Source organism: Neolamprologus brichardi, chromosome 8, assembly GCF_056152115.1.
Source record: "Neolamprologus brichardi isolate AB-2024 chromosome 8, ASM5615211v1, whole genome shotgun sequence".
NCBI lineage: Eukaryota > Metazoa > Chordata > Actinopteri > Cichliformes > Cichlidae > Neolamprologus > Neolamprologus brichardi.
In genome coordinates, this window is record NC_142111.1 from 6214131 (window position 1) to 6233128 (window position 18998).

An 18998-nucleotide genomic window follows, 5' to 3' on the forward strand; every position below is an offset into this window, starting at 1 on the left:
TGATGCTCGCCCACTTAAAATAGGCTTCAGGCACGGCTGTGGTTAATGTGTAGTTCTGTAAACTAAGGTAAAAAGGATGTGAAATGGCCAAAAGAGGAAACTGAGCTGCTGTTTGTAACATTTTTTTCCTGTCAGCTTAAAAGTTATTTCCATTTTAATGAGTCCACTCTATTCCTCTTTAAAAATCTGGGCATTTTAATTTTTGCTTCAGGTAGTCTGCTTCCTTTGCGGTTAACATTTTTAGATCTTTTGGATTTTTTTGGTTGTTGTTGTTTTGTAAACACAGCACTGACTTTCTGCAGTCTCTTTAAATTTAGCGTCAAATAAGCGCTTTTAATCGTGTCTGAAGTTACTTTACTCATCCTTTTAGCTCCGTTTCTGGATTCGAGAACCATTCTTATAATTTGGGATTTATTGTTCTTAAATTTATGGTGATTGCAAATCATGTCTCCATTCATGGCACATGGATGTTTTTATTCTTCTTGTTTCACTTTGACTTTAGATTTAGGCAAGCAGTCACAAAGGGCTCTACCCTTCCTGTTTGGGCTCAGACACTCTTAGTACGAAATCTGTTACCAAAAGCAAAAACTACAGTAAGGACACGTTAATCCCATGAATTAACTAGAAATGAATAATGATGCCTTTAAAAAAATTAAACATTACTGTACTTGTTGTTTCCACTTAAAACATCACTTTAAAGTTTGTAGATCAACATTGCGATTTTAACGAAATGCACTTCATAACTCAATTAGGAGGCACATGAAATCAGCTTATCACAGCCATTATGTTTTTCTGATGTTATTTTGTGATATTATTCTGTTACTTGTGTAGTGTTTTGCAAACAGTAGATAAATGATCTTTATTTTCTTTCGCTGGGGGTTAAAAACTGCACGTGTAGGATTTGCAGTGAAATGCAATACGCTTAAAAATGTTGCTATATTTTGCTCCAAAATACCTTCCAACCCTCCAGCCCTCAACTGCCACGTGCTACAGCCTGGTGGCAGCATTGTCAAAATGCACATGACAAACAAACTGAGTCTTTATTTTTAGCAGTTTCCTGACCATTTCTTTTGGCTTCGAGTCAAATTACATTTCTGCAACACTGGGTTTCATACAGCACTGCGCAAACATTTTGAGCAACCCCTCGCTCCACACCAGACTTTTTTGGTTTTTTGGTCATGCTTTAAGGCAACCTTGAGTAGTAACTCAGCTCAAAGAATAAACTAGTGTTGTGTCTGCATATGAAGTATGATATTTAAGTTGTATCTTTAGGTATTTTGTTACTAACAACCTATCAGGAAAAAAATTAAAGAAACATTTTTTCAATTTTTTAGCTGAAGCCATGAAAAATACCAAAGATAACACAGTTTAACAGGTATAATACAGTAAAATATAACTCAGGAGACGTATAGTCTGTGTCTAAAACCATCTGAAAAACGAGGATGCTCTGTTGTGGTTCGGGGTTGCATTTAAGCTGATTTTGAGGATCCTGTCAAAATTGATGGAATTCTTGATGCAAAAAAGCACCATTTGATTTTGATTCATGATGCAATACCATACAGAAAGTGTCTTGATTGGTAACAGCTTAATTTTTCAGTATGACAATGATCCCAAACACACAGACAATGGAGCACTATAAGTCATGGATTGGTCGCCCCAGAGTCCAGACCTCGACATTATCGATGTAGTGTGGGATCATCTTGACAAACAGCAGAACAAAGACCTTTGAATGTCCTTCAAGAAACCTGGAGATCTATTCCTGAAGACTACTTAAAGAAATGACAAGAAAGGTGCCTGAGAGTTCAGGATGTGTTGAAGAATAAAGGCACTCACCCCGAATACTGATTTTCAAGCTCGTTAGAATCGTATAAACTGTTTTGCCTCATTTACTGCATTTATTTTTGCATATTATATTTAATCACTGCACCCATTTACCTATTATCATATATACGTTTTCAATTAGGAGTGGCTTGAGACGTTTGTACGGAACTGGACATAGTTTGGCATCTGGCACAAGTGCGCTATTACTTTCAGGCCAATCCAAATTAATCTGTTTATCATAACAACATGTTTTACCGTGTTAGGTGAGCAGATGAAACAGTCCAATGCTTGCAGTTTAAATTAGATGCAGCAACCCAGCTGATCAGTTTATTGTTTCAAATCACTTCAAATACATGAGGGAAAACATCTCTTACACCTCGTGGTTTCAACAGTTTGTCCAGTGAACATCGTAGAAAACACCATAATTTTGTTCAAGACAATTTCCAACTCACCACATAATGATCAATTTATTATGTTCACCTGTTCAGTCTAGACAATTCAGCTGCCCTGCAGAAAATCCTCTTTGTGAAGTTAATAACATTCGGGGGTTTTTTTTGCTCCGTGAGAGGAGCCGGGCCATCATCTGGAAGCTGTTTTTAGAGGTGCTTAAGTATATAAGTGCATTACTGCTGAGTGGTAATGTACCTAAGAAAGTATGTGTATGTTAACTGTAGCACTTTACCTACAGAAGAAAAAACAGTGAGCTGGTGTCATGTAAACTTTAACAAGGCGACAAAAGACACACTCTGCTACAGAAATACAGAAGCTGTCACTAGAAACAGCGTAAGGCCAAAAATACTGAGGATGTTTCAGATTAAACTTTTAAATACAGATACATCATCACCCCCCCCCCCCCCCCCCCCCCAAAAAAAAAAAATATATATATATTTTAAAGGATGTGATGGAGACAACAGCCAATTATTTCCACTCTGTAAATTTCCAATTAAAAATCTGTTTTCATATCAATGGCAAACTGGGGAAAAAAATGGGACAATATTGTCTGGAAGTTTTGATTTTACTCTAATGGAGTGAAAAGAATGAGAAAACGTTTATGCAAAATATCAACTCAACTGATTTCTGATAACTGAGCTGCAGCATACCATTTTAAACCTAGAACAAAGTAGTAAAATCCAGAGTGTATTTCCTATATCAGTTCATGTGTTTAATAATGTTCTTTCCTTCTCCTGTCGCTGATTTGCGTTCTTACAAAACAGTTAAAACTGGAGAAAAAGAAAAGCACCAAAGAAATCCTCATGCATGCTCAATTTTACATGACCAGTAAACTTCTATTAGGTAATCTTGTTTAAAAAAAATGCACAAATCAAAAGGAATGCAAATAACTTCAGCAGCTTTTGAATTAAAAACCTGGTAGGTGTGGAACAATGAAGAGGCTGTGAAGCACTTGGAAAACCTGCGATTGTCTCCTCTGGAACCTTGAAGGAGTTTTAAAGAAAACTGGAGGCATTCCAAATGTTCCATTTCTCTTCATCCTGTTATGTTCCACCTGTTTTCTCTTGCCGTGGAAGCCCCACGAACTTCTGATTTAAAATGAGGTACAGGAGTTTAAGAGCAGTCCTGATCTGACACTACCCATAATGGTCCCCTCCCCGTTCTCCTCTGCTTCTCCCTCCATCCCTCTGAGAGTGAAGTACATGGCGAAGCTTTCAGGTGGAGGACTAGCGCTTTGCTTTGGCTTCTTCCACTTCTTTCTCTGATGAAAAATGACAAAAAAGAAAACAGTGCAAAGCTTTGAGTTTCAAAGTGCTAAACATTTCCATAAAACCCATCCAAACAATCTGAGTCATGAAGTCTCCTGCTGGTTATTGTAATTATGAGAACGGCACACTAAAGCATCAAGCCTTGCAAACATCTGACATCCTGGCGCTTTCTTAGAAGTTCCTGCCCTGCCTCATTTAAGAAAAATGCATTTGTATTCTCTGGCAGTACAACACTTTGTCTACACAGAACGTTTTTTTTCCCCCTGTACAAACAAATCTCATATCCTCTTACAGCCCCAAGCCAGAGAGGGTATGTTGAATTATGTTCTGGAGCTTTTGTGTTGCAGCTCAACTCACTGAGGATGCAAAGTGCTCCATTACTCACAATATAAAAGCCACAGAAACAAGCATGATGCAGTCACTCTGCTCCAGACAGATAGATTGTTATCTACAAACTTTTAGAGATGTTACAGAGATGTAGTTTGAAATAAATCTTGGATAAATCTGTGGTTCTGTGCACTCATGCACATTTTCAGAAACAACATATTTTTTTAAAGCAGCTATTTAAATGAGCAGCAAGATGTATACTTTCTCCACACTGCACAATTTTCACTATTCTCACCTTTCCTGAGTTCGTCTCGCTTCTTGGCAGCCTCCTCCCTCTGTTTCTTGATGATTGCCAGTCTGGCGAGATCAGCTCTGGCCTGCTCAGTCTTACCCTCAAGATGAAGTTTCATGTAGCGCTCTTTTGATTTCTGCTTTTCTATCTCTTCCCTGAAAAAGATACATTAAGATAGTAATATTTAGTCCCCTTGAAAAGGTATGAAGCACAAACCAAAACATCTTTTGTTTGACACCCACCTCTCCCTGCGAGAAAGCTCTCTGGGAGCGCTGACGTCTACTTCAGCTACCTTTTTGCTCTTCTGAGCGACACGATTGGGATTCTCAATCTCAATAAGCCCCTCCACTCCACTCCTCTTTCTAACCTACACAAAGAAAGAAAAACCTTTGTAACACCAATCACTATGACAGGGCTTGCATCAAATTCTCTACACAAACTACCTTTAAGAACCGTGTACTGCTGTAGTTGTAATGAATCATTTGGGTGTAGTTGTTTTCCTATAAAGACATTTCTTCGTCCATCATGTTATTTATGGTGTGGTGCCAAATGTATACAACATATCTGTGTGTGACTGTTGGTCAGTTCAGATCTGTGCCCTGTTGAAACACGCTCAGACTAAGGAAAAGGAATATTTGTCTAAACGGTGCTGTTGACAGTAAGCATTCAGTGAAAAACAAAAAAGATGCATTTTCAGGTTCTCACACAAACACCCACTGACAAATTAATAACACATTCACCTCAGACTCGTCGTCGCTGCTGCTCTCCTCCTCAGACTCTGAAGAGCCCTCTTTCTCTGCACCACCATTTTCTTCCTGTTAAAATACACATACAGTCATACTTAATGTCTTTTAAGGTAATCAAATATTTTTTATAAAAAACAAACAAACAAAAAACCCCAACAATTTTCACTCACCATCTCTCGCTGGGCTCTCATCTGACGATCAATCTCTTCAGGGTTGCTGAACTGCTTCCCGCGGCCCTTGTGGCCCTTTTTCCCTGCAAGACAATTTTTAAGCTGTCAGTAGCAAAAAGACTGCATCTATTAGCAACATATGTCTACTCTCCTCCATTAAACAAGTCGTTTGAATAAGTGACAAAAGCGTGCTCCCACTGAAAATGCTGCATCCAGATGAACAGAATTAACATTCTGAGAATACAATCAGCTATTTGGGCCAGGGGTAATAACTTATAAGTAACCTGCAAAGTTAATCACTGGGTAGACACAACTATGAAAATACTGGTTCTCTCTCACCATGTAGCCCTATGTTTGAGAACAAGTGCCCAGAGCTATCTTTGGCTGATGACACAATTCACAACCTGACTTCAGAAATCCACACAGCCTGCTGCGTGAAGAGAAGATACCGTGAGCGCCGATGAGTCACACTGACGTTTACAGAGGGCCAGCTCCCCTCACCGGCAAATCTAACAGCCGACGACTTAGAAGGATGTACCGACAAAGAAAAAAAACCCCGAATAGTTTGACCATATATTTGTGATGGTAAACTGGTACGAAGACAACCTCCAAATAGAAATTTCAATAACTGATTATGTATGTACACTGACCCGGATGCTTTCTTCTCTGCGCATGGTATTAGCGGTTGAAAGCAAGCAACCAAAAAACAAAACAAAAAAAGACTATTGAGGTTTAAGTTAACACCAAGTCGTCATCTGAGCTCACGTGAGAACAAATAAATAATTGGATATCGGTACGTCTCTGGTGCCTTTAATAAACCGTTCTTACCGGCACATTACATTATGCTAACTATGTAGCATGCTAAACATGCTAAGCATGTGTGAATTCAAAGGGCTAATGATCCGCTAGCTAAAATGTACTCGCAAAAACAGGCACATTATGTGAATTTTCGTTTTAATACTTACCACCACGAGGCATTGTTATAGGTGAGTTCTATAAAAGTCCACCACAACGTCAAAGAATAACACAACAGTTCACTCGAAACGCCGGTGATTTAAAGTGCTAGATGAAAAGAATAAAAAGTACTTCGTCTCTCCCGCTATTGGCAGACGCCTCTTTCGCTCGCGGAGACGTACGCATGCGTACTTGGGACTATGAGCTGCACTGCGCATTTGATTGAAAGGTGCATTGACCAATTGGATAAAGAGACTTAAATCATTCATAAAACTGGCATGTAACGCTTATCTGTTTAATAATATAATAATGCATAAATAAATAAAACCATAATCATATATTTGATTATTTGAATTTTATACAGAGCTCAATAAACACTTATGACTAACTGAACAACATAATTCATGCATAAATCAGGCTTTATTGGTCGGTTGGGAAGGAGAAGCTGACATTCAAGATACAGATACTGCCTCAGAGTTTGTGCAGGTTTATGCACTACTAAAACTAATAGAAGAATTAAATCTAACACCTCCGGTTTCCCTTTTCCTTTCACGGGTTTGAGCCTGTTTCAAAAGCATGTTTTTATTCCGTTTGTTAGTTAAATAAAAAAAAAAAACAATGTACAAAAAATGAAGCCCTGTATGCTATGTATTAAAAATACTTATAAATAATTCTGACCACCCAAAAGTTACTCAGTAAGTATATGGAAGGCATACTGTATATGAGGGTTTTGCTCTATTTGGATGTGGAGCTGAATGAAAAGCTGTAATAGTGAATGAAGCCTTACTTTTCTTAATTTTTTCTTTCTAATGTATATTTTTAGAGCTTCTATGAATCCAACAATTCACAAATGTTATTTTCTAAAAACCGAAAGTCAAACAAAAAGAAATGCCTTTTGTCAATGGAGTTTACTTTTAATCCAAAGAGAAAATAGAAAAAAAAAATTAAATTAAAAAGCAGGTTTTACATCACATACAGATGTACAAAGTGTAGAAAATTGGCTGTATTGAACAAAGAAGGTTTTTAAGGTGAAATAATTCAACAAATTAAAAACAGAAAACACACAGTAAGTGGAAAATAAAGAGTAAAATGTAACACACAAGAATCCTCATTGTGAGAAAAATGGATGATATAATTACTTTTGTCCTGTTATCTATCGATACAAAAATATTTACTTGGAAGAAAAAGCTTTATTCAATGGAGGCACTAGATCAGATCTGTCATTTTTTCCTTCGATGTTGAGTCTTGACTTCTTCCACTTCTTTCTCCATCAGGTGATACTCTACGGTAGTCTCCGTTAACTTGAAGGAAAAGATTAAAGATCACAATTTTACTCATTCTGCGACAAACCGGGTTATCATCATCATTATCGTCATCATCATCACCTTTATTTATAAAGCACTTTAAAACAACCACAGCTGAAACAAAGTGCTCTACATAGGAACTATATAATAAAAGTTCATAAGATATAAACAAAAGCCAAGTAAAAGAAAAAGTAAGGGTTACATAAGTGAATGAACTGGTAATTACATTTATAACTAAATATAATATGCAGCCTATAAAAAAAGCAGTATTATGCAGTTATAACAGCTTTACAGAGGAGGCAAAAAAACTTTCCTACCTCAGAGCCTAATATTGCATCCATAATATTACTCACAATGTAATGACAATTGATCTTACCATATCCAGGAGAAGTTCAATCTTTAGTTTTAATACGTTATTCTCTTCCTCCAGCTGGATATTCTTTTTCTTAAGCTGCTGAACTTCCCTACTAGACACATTTCCACCAGATTCTGGTTTCACAAAGGAGAAAAAAAACAGAGTTTATGTTGTGTTGGCCACAAGGAACCAGACGTTGATAATAACACACACACACACACAAAGAGAGAGAGAACTAAAAGGTAATTATTCAGAAAACCCATTACCTGTAATCCACTGTCCCTCTTCAAATTTCAAGACCTGACCTCCAATGTTCATCACAGGAGGGCCATACTCAAGGCCCAGCTCTATTTCTCGAGTTGAACGATCCAACTAAAAAAAAGATAAAAGGGTATAAATAACGGTTAATGCTATCTCTCAGGATGTTATGCAGATTAACACTCTCTCTCTCTCTCTCTCTCCCCCTCCCCAAACGTGCTGTACAACTGTGTTTCCAGTGTGTGAATGATGCTAAAATTAATTAGCTCACCGTGTGGAGGCTGGACAAGGAGGCGGATTTACGTGGAGGAACCTTTTTAGGACTAAATGGGTTTCCAAACAGAGGCATCCTCAGAGATTTTTTAAGGTCCTAGATCAGAGACGGCACCCGAATGAGAATTACAGTTTTTAAGATAACGCTAGCTTCACCTAGCTTCTCACTGTGTTTACCATCGTTAGCGGTGCACGACCAAATCAATGCTAGGTGGCTAGCTGCGTGAATCACTTATAACTCACAATTTAATGAAATTATCCCCTGCCTCTCAGAGTATTTAGGTAATGCTGTTTCAATTTAAATATACAACTAACATATTTACCTCCATACAGGGTATTTATTTAAGTTGGCCTGTATCCGTTTCTCGCAGAACATGCTTGGCACTGCGCAAGTGCGAATTTTCCATTTGTCCAAAGTGGGCAATCCTGAAACATTCCACGACTTTCGCACAAACTATTCGGGAAAAAATGTCCACCATAATACCCTTAAAGAAACTAAAATTTAATCCATCGTCTTACAGCTTTTTTTTTTTTTTTTGGGGGGGGGGGAGGGGGGTATCGTATTCACATTTTAATAGCTACTAGTTAGAATTTCATAAGATCTTCCTGTTTATGAATGATAATGGAACAACCCGTGTAACGGAACGTCACCATGGTGATCTTTTACCGTCTTTGGGGTACGACGCTTTAATATTTTATTCGGATGAGCTCATATAATTAAAAAAATAACTCCATACATTAAATTGACTATTATGAACAGCACAATGCAGATAGTGATAATGTACAAAAAGTACAGATAATGAAACACTATTTCAATAGGTTATATAATATACTGGCCCCGCCTCGCTTTGTACACGGCCCCAGTGGCCTAATGGATAAGGCACTGGCCTCCTAAGCCAGGGATTGTGGGTTCGAGTCCCATCTGGGGTGTTCTTCTTTTCGCTATCGTAACAAGCACCTTAGACACAGTTTAAGTGCTTCGTTGTCTGTAGAAGAAAATCTTCATATATAAATCCTAATACGTTTGAAGAATATGTGTGTCTAACTAGGCGAGAGGCAGGCAGAGCACAGACTTCCACGGCTGACATGGAAGAACGCAGAATGGCACTCTGCGTACTGCTGAGCACCTTAGCTGTATCTGTAAAATCCACGGATGTATTCAGAAGAGCGAACGTCAAGCTCCAAACTTACCGTGAGTAACCTTACTGTGGCGTGTCTGTACACGGCGGGAACCAATTTTATATCCCTATAAGTCCGCTAAACACAAAATAAATATCTTTACCGCTATAAAAGAAGGCGCATGGTTATATCTTATATAGCTTTTCTTTAATGGACAGTTACTTTGTTCTCTCCCGGCTAAATTTAACAGTTTTGAAATGTAACACGATTTGAACATGTAACTCGAAATACCATAGCCATTTAAATGCATTTAAACACGTTTTCTTATTTAAAAATGTTTTTGTAACACTTATGTTAACAAATGTAAGTTGAAAAAAAATGCTTGTATATTCAAGCAACGACACGAACACAACGTTGTGTTAGTGTCCTTATAATATTAATATGCAAATAATATTAATTTGACAGAAAATAGCAACACATGAGAAAGCTGTTGTAATTATTCTATCGGTGTCATGACATTATCTTACATAATGTGTGTTATCTAACCTCAAGCATGTAACCCATCCTTCTACAATGGTAGAGCTCCAAGAGGCCACTGTGCACTGGGATGCTGCCCAGAAAAGTGTGATCCTGAAGGAGGGGTTGATGGAGACAGAGGGGGAAGCCTATGGGTACTTCAATGACACTCTGCTCCTCTCAGGATGGGGCATCCTGGAGATCAATGCAGGCTATGGAGGAATCACTCAGGAAGATGAGACCACTTTCTTCTTGGCTGGCTACCTGGAAGGTTACCTCACTGCTGGGTGAGCAGCACAGGCTAAGTGCAAGCATGAAAATACACTAAGCACTATAAATGCAATTTTCAAGTGAGCCAATCATGTGGCAGCAATGAAGTCTGACACCTAATGCAGATACAGGTCAACTTCAGTTAATATATCGTTACACTTTGATTACATTTCTTATTAGGTGTAGCTGCTAGCTCTGGCTGTAACATGTGGACTGCTTTTATGTGGGTTAATCCGTCACTGCTTATTCTCCTTCCATTGCAGACAGATGTTCAGTCATTACTCCAACATGTACCCTCAGCTGATCAAGGATGAAAAGGTTCTGGAGCCCTTGAAAAACTTTTTGAGGTAGTGTTAAATTATATCAAATCAAAGCCATGGATTAAGCTAAGAGTAATCCCATGTCTAATACTGGATTCATAAGCGTTTCTCTTTGTTTTCCATTGCCTTCAAGATGCTTTTTCAGAGGCTTGATTAACCAGTATTGTGCACAGAGTGTATATAAAAGATGGGTGTAGCCCTTCTCTGCTTTTAATAGCCTGCAGGAGGTGACTCTCCTGTTGGCACAAAGACTGTGTAGAAGTCTAGGGAAATTATCTTAATGCTCACTTAATCTGTGACCTCAGGAAACACTAAGTTTATGGGCTCCGTCTTAAGTCTTACTTGATAAATTCTGTTGATGTGGTCGTTGCTCTGAAAGTCAAATACTTTCTCATTCACAGCTGTGTAAATACAAAGCATGCAGTGGTATGCGTCAGTTCTCTGTCATATTCACACCTTACCCGCCACACCTGGGTTCAAGACAGCAAAACACCAAAGATCGCAAAGCTTAGTTGAAAACTTTACAAGACTCTTTTAGGCAGCGGACGTCTACATCCATCTTTTATATACATATACATAGTGCCTCATAACTGTCAACTGTCTATACAGAATTGACTAATTATATTTATGCACCTATTGATTGTTAGAGTGATGTAAAACTGCACCATCAAGAGACAAACGTTGATTCTAAAATTTGAATAAACCCCAGCAAACAAGACCAGTGGGCCAGAGAGCAGGTGAAGCTCAGGAGAAACAGTGACCCCTTGTGGAGGCATATGGGACTGCTCCTGGCTCAGCTGGATGGACTCCACGCAGGAGCTGCACTGTGGGCCAAAAGCAAACACAGGGAGGTGTGTATGTGTGTGTTTGTGGTTGTGAGAGAGTTGTCACACTCATTTCATGGATCTCTTGCCACTTGCTCTTTCCCTCCTGCGCAGCCTCTATCAGCGTTCACGGTCCAGTTTCTAAATGGTGTCGGTGACCTCTTGGATCTTGTCCCAGCTTTGACACCTCGCTCCAACTCCTCCGCAGGGTCCGGCGCTTTCAGGATGCCTGGAATGGGCCACTGCACAGCTCTCATAAAGGTTAGGCAAAGCTCATTTGGCTCATGTGAGGGAGCCCTTGGGAAAACCTCAACACAAACCTAACTGCTTTAATTGGCCTCTGTAAGCAGGATTTTCTTCTTTTAGATGAGTGTAAAAGGCCATTGCAAGGGGCTTATTTCCTCTTTCACATACACCAATCTATGGAACAAAGTTCAAATGGATGTGTGCTACTGGATTTTTTAAGACCCCTTTAATGTATCTTAATAAAGTTGCATCCACGTTAAACTCTTTCTTTTATGATTCAGTGATTGTATCTTGTTTCTTTTAAAAATATAGATGTTTCTCTCTCTCTTCTCTGTGTCTCAGGTTCTTCCAGGCTTTGAGAACCTGCTAGTCGGCCACTCTAGCTGGTATACTTATGCAGCCACCATGCGTATCTATAAACACTGGGACTTCAAGGTGTCTGACACACACGTAGCCACTGGAAAGATGTCGTTCAGCAGCTACCCTGGTACACACACTCCCACTATATCACATACAGTATAAGAGCCGCACAACCGCACACTTATATGCATAAATATACTCAAATAACCAATGTGTCTCGAGAAAAAAAGATCGATTTGCAGAAGAAGAGGGTTTTTCAAAGAACAGACGTCACTTCTTTCTTGCAAAAGCTCCGAGGGGAGGTGAACTTCTTATCCTTAATCCACAAGGGAAAATATGAACACTGACATCTAGGAATTAACCCAAATCCCCAATGAACATTTCCTACTCGACATAATTCTCCTGCAAAGCATGCAGCTTAGGCAGTAATGAGAAAACACTGAATCCCATGTGTGTTTACGCACATGCTCGAACGGAGCTACACTCCCCTCGCTGTAGAGTTAGAGGAGACTGAGAAATTTTGTGGCCAAAGATTTGTCAAGTGGACCAGGCCATAAAAAAATCCTCTTGTGGACTACAGTCCTATCAGGACACAAGTGGTTTTAAAGCTCTATATTTAGAGAGCAGCAGGCCAAGGATATCACCTCACTATATTGAAACAAAGAGATGAAATACAATGGGGTCAGCACCCTGCGGCCTTCCTAAGCTGCTTCCCCTCAAACTAACTGAGGATTTATCATGCACTGCAGGTCAGCACCATGAGAACAAGAAGAGATGCTGGGCAGTCTCAGTGGTGGAAATATTCAAAGACATCTGGCTTCTATTGTTAATAACACCTCCAGCAGAAGAGGCAGTTGTACTTCTAGTGCAGGAGTTGGATGTGTTTTTTCAGAGGAGCTTATTATTTTTCCTTTCAATGTATAGAATACAAAGTAGTATAGAGTAATTCTACCTGGTGTTATCATAAAAGTAGTATGGCAAGTTGAAACTTGAAATAATTATAATACACGCAATCGGAAAAGGAATGCTGATAACACTTCTGGTACTTGCGATTCATGAGCGTGATATTCATATCTTTAACAAAAGTTATGAAGTCACATGAAAATAAAGTTTTCACAGCATAGCATGGAGTGCCATGAAAAGCACCTTTAACAGCAATAACTTGAAATAATTGTTTTCTTTATGACTTTAAAAGACTCTCACATCGCTGTGAAGGAACTTCAATCTACTGTTCTTTACAAGGTTCTTCAGTGTATTGAGGTTTGGGGGCGTTCTCCTGAGGTACAGCCACAGCATTCAGTCAGGATGAGGTCTGAACTTTGACTGGGTCTATGAACTTTCATTCTTTTCTTTTTTTAGCCATTCTGTTGTAGATTTGTTTCTGTGCATGGGATTGTTGACATGTTGCATGAACTCATTTGAGCCAAACTTTAGCTATCGGACAGATGTCGTCACGTTTGACTCTAGAACACTTTGGCACACAGAGGAGTTCTTGCTTGACTCGGTGACCACAAAGGTCTCAGATGATCACCCCCCCCCCACCGCAGTGTTGACAGTTGGTATGAGGTGTTTGTGCTGATATGCTGTGTTTGGTTTTCAGCAAATGTAGCGCTTTGTGACTTATTTAGCTACAATTTTGCAGATTGAGGCATGCTCCGGTGGTCTTTTTGGAGAGAAGAGGCTCTTTCATGGAAATCCTTCCAAAAGAAAGACTGCTTGTTCAGTCTTTTGCTAATTGCACTGTGCTTAATGTTAATATTTAACATGGTAACCGAGGCCTGTAGAGTTTGTGATGTATCACTTGGGTGTTTTGCAGTTTCTTTGCACATTTGCTGTGACATCTACTACTGGGAGAAATTGCGGCATTATAGGAGCACACACAAACTCTTATTGAAGTGCTCACATTTGTTGGTGATGAGCACAGCACTAACATGTGACCACAATGGGAAACATGTTAGCATACAGTTACGTATTAAGTGGATAGAGAGTAATATTAGAATGCATGTGGTGCATTAAATATAAATACTTTAATGCACCACCAATTCATCAGAGCTAAATGCTGAGGGAAATACAAAATGTAGTACTTTATGGGCTGACTGATGACCCATATTCACCAGCTGGTCACAAACACTGTATGGCTGTTATTGAGTCCAGACATTATACTGTATACTGGGTTTTCAGATTTTATATGCTAAAAACAGCTTCCTGTGTGAATCAAAATAATAAAGTTGCAGACCAGAAAACTGAAAACGTCTGAGCTAAAAGATGCTAAAGACTTGCTAAAAGAAACTGGGACATCATTTTTATTGTTGTGTGCAAATCATTTCAGGAAGCATGCAGTCATTTGAGACAAGGCCAGATTACTTTATTGTCATGATAGGAGAAAATCACCTTGGATTAAGCCACACTTTAATAAACAGACCTCAGAATAAATTAACAGATAAATGATTTTTAAAATGCATTTACAGCGAAACCTCTCTGCTTATCTGTCTGTCCCACATGAGCTGTTCATTTATCAGCTTAACTGGCAAATTAATATTTATTATTGCACAACAGGAGCCTGCATCTCCTTCCAGAGTTCATTAGCACATAATCAGAGGTCCACACATGTGAAGAAGCAACTAAAAGCGCTGTTCCCTTTTTATATGTGCTATATAAATAAAAGTAACAAGACACGTAATCATAAAAAGCAGGATTGTTTCACTTGACTTGACAAATTATTACTGTAGTACCTTAAAAAACCTTAAAATGCCTTTAAAAAATCAGAAATCACTGGTTGAGTTAAAGATACTTATTCCATTTGCTAATAAATACAAGTTAAGCATGTTGAGAGTTGCAGATGATCTAATCACAACACCGTTTGTTTGCTCCAACTTTATCAAATGACCCCCAACCCTCCCCCACTCCTTTGACTGTCAAAAAGAAACCTGCTGCGTGTTCTCCTCCAGGCTTCCTGATGTCTCTGGATGACTTCTACCTCCTTGGGAGCGGCCTGCTGATGACTCAGACCTCCATCGGCGTCTTCAATGCCTCTCTGTTCTCTCAGCTCAGCCCTCACAGCCTGCTGGCCTGGCAGAGGGTCCGACTGGCTAACGGTCTTGCGCACACCGGAGAGGAGTGGGCGCAGGTTTTCTCCAGATACAACTCAGGTGAGATTTCAGTGATGTCAATTAAGGCAAGCGGTGGTTGAGTTTTGAGGCTTTATTCAAAACCAAAGTAAGCCACAAATATGGAAAAACAGCCGTCAAATCACTTTTTAAAAATAACATAATTAAAAATATGGAGCCACTAATTCACATGCATGCTGTTATTGCCCTGCCTTCTGGCTTTTAGACGTAATGCTGGCAATGCAAAAATTCACAGGACACATGTCCATAGAGATTTAGCAGTCTCTCAAACACATCGTTCTTCTCAATTACACAGTGCTTGTGTGTGTTAATTGGGAAGGCTGCTTTGATCTTTCACGTCACGTTGCTATGGAGGGCAGAGGAGAGAACAGGACAGGGTGTTCTTGAGACTGACAGCTCTTTAACAAACAGCAGAATTGGCGCTCAGATTCACCATCCTGCCAAGCTATTGCAGTGACCTGCAGAGCGTGATGTCATTTCATTCAAATCGGGTTATGTTTTAGGTTTTTATGGCATGTGCAAATATGTATCTAATAAGCCAAAAGTTTATGTGCTTCCCTCTCTAGATCCAAATCCCTCAGGTGCATGCGAGACTGTACATGTAAGCTTTTATTTTACAGTAGGATCGCTAACATGCAGCAACATGAGCTAGACCGACTACATTACTTCAGTATTGGTCTTTTAGTGAGTAAAGGTAAATAAAGTTGGACCACATCTCACAAAATCCCTCCAATATTTGTTGACACACAAAATCCAAGTGTCCATGGGACAGGGAGGAGTGGATCTGTATTTCCTTTGTATTTCAGGCACATATAACAGCCAGTACATGGTGGTGGACCTGAGCAGGATTTCTCTGAGTAAAAGCATCAGGGATGGAGCTCTGACTGTTGTAGAGCAGATTCCCGGCAAAGTCATGCACTCCGATCAGACTCGGGCGTTACGCAGAGGTAAGAAACCACCTGTATCTGTGTGATTACTGCTGTTGTTGATTTCTGAGTGACCTCCCCCTCCAGTGTGCTCCATTTAACAGGTTATTGGCCGTCATACAATATACCATTTCATGCTGAAATCTACAACCTGAGTGGGTACAGTGTGATGTGGAAAAGATACGGGGAAGACTTCTCCTATGATCTCTGTCCCCGAGCTAAAATCCTCCGCAGGGATCAGGCCAAGGTGTCCGACCTCAGCTCCCTCAAACGCATGATGAGATACAACAGTAGGTGAAACAACGGGGTTATTGTTCCTCGCGCTGTATGTCCGCTCTGGAGCTCAAAGCACTTCAGAGAAAACACAAATAGCCCAGGATATTTTTGTTCCCGTCAAAGTGAAAGCAGCATGACTAAACGTCAGACTGCTTCTGTTTCAGACTACAAGAAAGATCCCTACTCAAAGGGCCATCCCTGCAAAACCATCTGCTGCCGCAACGACCTCAGACCAAGGAGGCCACGGCCAGGGGGCTGCTACGACACTAAGGTCAGAGGACACCAGCACATTAGGCCAGAATCAGCTCTGTCACAGCGTGAGGATAAAAACAAAATACAGCATGTGTTTTGGTTGTGTTTTTGTCTGCCGATATAACCTTTGGTTAATGAGTCACCACTGTCACATGCCCTTTAAATTCCCTGTTTTTTTAAAGCTGCAGTTTTTCTCTTTACTCCTTTTGTTATTTGTTTAACTATTTCAGTTACACTCTCAACATTTAATTACACTTTACTGTTTCCAGTATATGTTGTGTTTGTTTAGAAAGACTCTGTAGATTTGCAACTTACTGTAAGAGCCAGGGCTTCAGGCAAAGTGGTGCTTTAAGCTAAATGTTAATGTCAGTGAGCTAATTAGCCTTCAAGTTAGACTGTATACATAAGATGGAAGTAGCCTTGAGTCTGGAAAAACCTCACATACTTTTTAATGACCAGCAGGAGTTAATGGTTTATATGTTATGAATATGTTTATGGTCTCAGTTGCTAGGTGTGTGTTGTTTTTAATAGAGCAAGATGTTGATTCTCTACATTAGAGTAAAACAGGGAGTATATCAGGGTGTGTTTCAGGGCGTGTCTAACCTGTGATTGACAAGTTGCTACCACAGAATTGAGCGTTGCCCTCAAATTCTCAGTTTGATCTGCCCATCAGCTGTTCTGTATTTGTTTGTAATAAAAAACTGCAGAGTGAGCTCATCCAGTAAGAACCTTTTTTTTTTTAAAAACCAATCGTTTTTTACTTGCTAAAGCTAGCATTCATTTTTATATCACAGTGAATTACAAACCTTGCACCTTGTTAATCAGTCTAGGACAACCGAAATGCACAAATCAGTGAGTATATCTTTTTATTAGACTACTGTCTGTGATCCACAGTGCTAATATGGCGACAATAAAACGATATGTAAATCTAGTATCCAAATATAGATGCCCCAAACAAGATATGCCACCAGGTGATATTAGTCATATCACCTGGTGGTATTAGAATAAAGGCCAGGTTATCACCTCTAGCATTTGTGAATGTGTGTGCAAACACTGTTGCTAATCTGTCTGTTAGATATTTCCTAGATTAAGTGAAAAAATATATTTGCTGCTGGCAAAATATGAAAACACTCGCCAAAGTTAATAAGATTCATTCACATTAATTATGTGTAGATTTCTGTTCAGTTCAGTTTAAGTTAAATTGTGCAGTGGTTGAAGCCAGTATTTCAAATGAAGCAACAAGATTTGATTAGAAGCATTAAATTACCTTTCTTTCACATGTTCCTGTTCCCTCCTCATTTCTGTGTCATAGGTGACGGACTACCAGATGGCGCTCCAGCTGGTCGCCGAGGCAATAAATGGCCCCACAACCCAGGGGGGTCTGCGCCCATTTTCATGGCTGTCCTTTAACTTCACGATTCATCAGGGACTCCCCCACACGTACAACTTTCCCTTTATCACCATGAGGCCCATGCTGGACAAGCCATAAGAGCACAGAGCTGGAAGATGCCATGCGTCCATGTGCAGCTGTGTTCAAATTCACAAATCCTGCGTCACAACACTGAAAATCTTGTTGGTGCAGCTAAACAGAGAGTAAAAAACTTGATTATTTTGCCAACATTGGTGTTTTTTTTATTAATAATTTAATAATCCATTTTAAAAACAAGCAACAACTAAAAATGATCAAAATGATGTATACTGAACTAGATGCCACTAGATGCAGTGAGGTGTTTGTGATGTAGTGTTGTGTTGGTCTTATTTCACAGCATCTATCTATTAGTGACAGAGTACTCTGAACTGGCATAAGGATTGTGGGCTTGTTTGCGCTATTTTAACACTCTGTGTAAAGTTTCCACAAACGTTTGGATTTAAACCATCAGGAAAATCCTGTTCATTTTATATTTATTATAATTACACTATTTTTGTTTTTGAGTTCAATTCTATGCAGTATCTACTCAGGTTTGCACATTGTTGAAGAAAATATTAGCTATACTAAATTTAATTATAACCTGTGGTGCATTTTGTCTATATAAACAGAAATAAAATTCGCAAAAACTGTTTTTGTGCAAAATATGAAAGGAAAATATGTTATTTTCAAAATAAAATATTCACAAAAGGTTCACGTTTCTGATCTGGTTGACAAAAAAGAGAAAAATACTCAGTTATGATAATTACATTTGACTGCCATGTATAGTATCTATGGGAAAATTAATAAACTCAAGTAACAATTTTAAGCAACATTTGACTGCATAACAAATAGGATTTCTCAACTACTCTTACCTACTTGTCAGTTCTTAATGTGTTTTTACCACTAGACTGAAAGTCTCTAAGGGAAGGTTAAATTCATTACTAAATTAGTGTAAGATGACAAAAGCGAAGTATAAACCTAGACAGCCTAGACAGTTTTTTGTTGTTGTTGTTTTTTGCCTTGAGAAAATTTAACATTTTTAAAACTTGATTAGAAAAGATTATTTTCTTCTGTAGCGGCCATTACAGCTTTTACTTTGAAAGTGTCTCTGGGACATAGTGTGGTTAACTTCCTG

At 39.1% G+C, this 18998-nt stretch overlaps 3 protein-coding genes and 1 non-coding gene across 5 annotated transcripts; 2 read left to right on the forward strand and 2 right to left on the reverse strand.

Annotated features, from left to right (window-relative positions):
- Positions 1-2688: 2688 nt before the first annotated feature.
- Positions 2689-6198, reverse strand: pdap1a (pdgfa associated protein 1a). Its single transcript, XM_006807302.3, has 6 exons — positions 6040-6198; positions 5075-5157; positions 4899-4973; positions 4401-4525; positions 4162-4313; positions 2689-3532 (listed from the first exon to the last, which is right to left on the reverse strand). Exons 1-6 carry the CDS (start codon positions 6050-6052, stop codon positions 3498-3500), a joined length of 483 nt encoding a protein of 160 aa, XP_006807365.1. The 5' UTR covers positions 6053-6198; the 3' UTR covers positions 2689-3497.
- A 272-nt stretch (positions 6199-6470) lies between these two features.
- On the reverse strand, positions 6471-8703 carry cby1 (chibby 1, beta catenin antagonist). Its single transcript, XM_006807301.3, has 5 exons — positions 8542-8703; positions 8217-8315; positions 7954-8059; positions 7709-7821; positions 6471-7329 (listed from the first exon to the last, which is right to left on the reverse strand). Exons 1-5 carry the CDS (start codon positions 8545-8547, stop codon positions 7249-7251), a joined length of 405 nt encoding a protein of 134 aa, XP_006807364.1. The 5' UTR covers positions 8548-8703; the 3' UTR covers positions 6471-7248.
- Positions 8704-8880: 177 nt separating this feature from the next.
- Positions 8881-18502, forward strand: plbd1b (phospholipase B domain containing 1b). Of its 2 annotated transcripts, none has more exons than XM_006807299.2 (12): positions 8881-8895; positions 9268-9410; positions 9918-10140; positions 10387-10470; positions 11153-11294; positions 11382-11528; positions 11856-12000; positions 14822-15022; positions 15808-15948; positions 16032-16217; positions 16368-16474; positions 17768-18502. In XM_006807299.2, the coding sequence occupies exons 2-12, from the start codon at positions 9305-9307 to the stop codon at positions 17942-17944; spliced, it is 1659 nt and encodes a 552-aa protein (XP_006807362.1). In that variant the 5' UTR covers positions 8881-8895; positions 9268-9304; the 3' UTR covers positions 17945-18502. The 2 variants fall into 2 exon arrangements, with proteins under 2 accessions (XP_006807362.1, XP_006807363.1); XM_006807300.2 differs by having other exon boundaries at positions 10038-10140.
- Positions 9076-9148, forward strand: trnar-ccu (transfer RNA arginine (anticodon CCU)). Its single transcript has one exon. It is a non-coding gene; the product is annotated as a tRNA-Arg (tRNA).
- Positions 18503-18998: the final 496 nt, after the last annotated feature.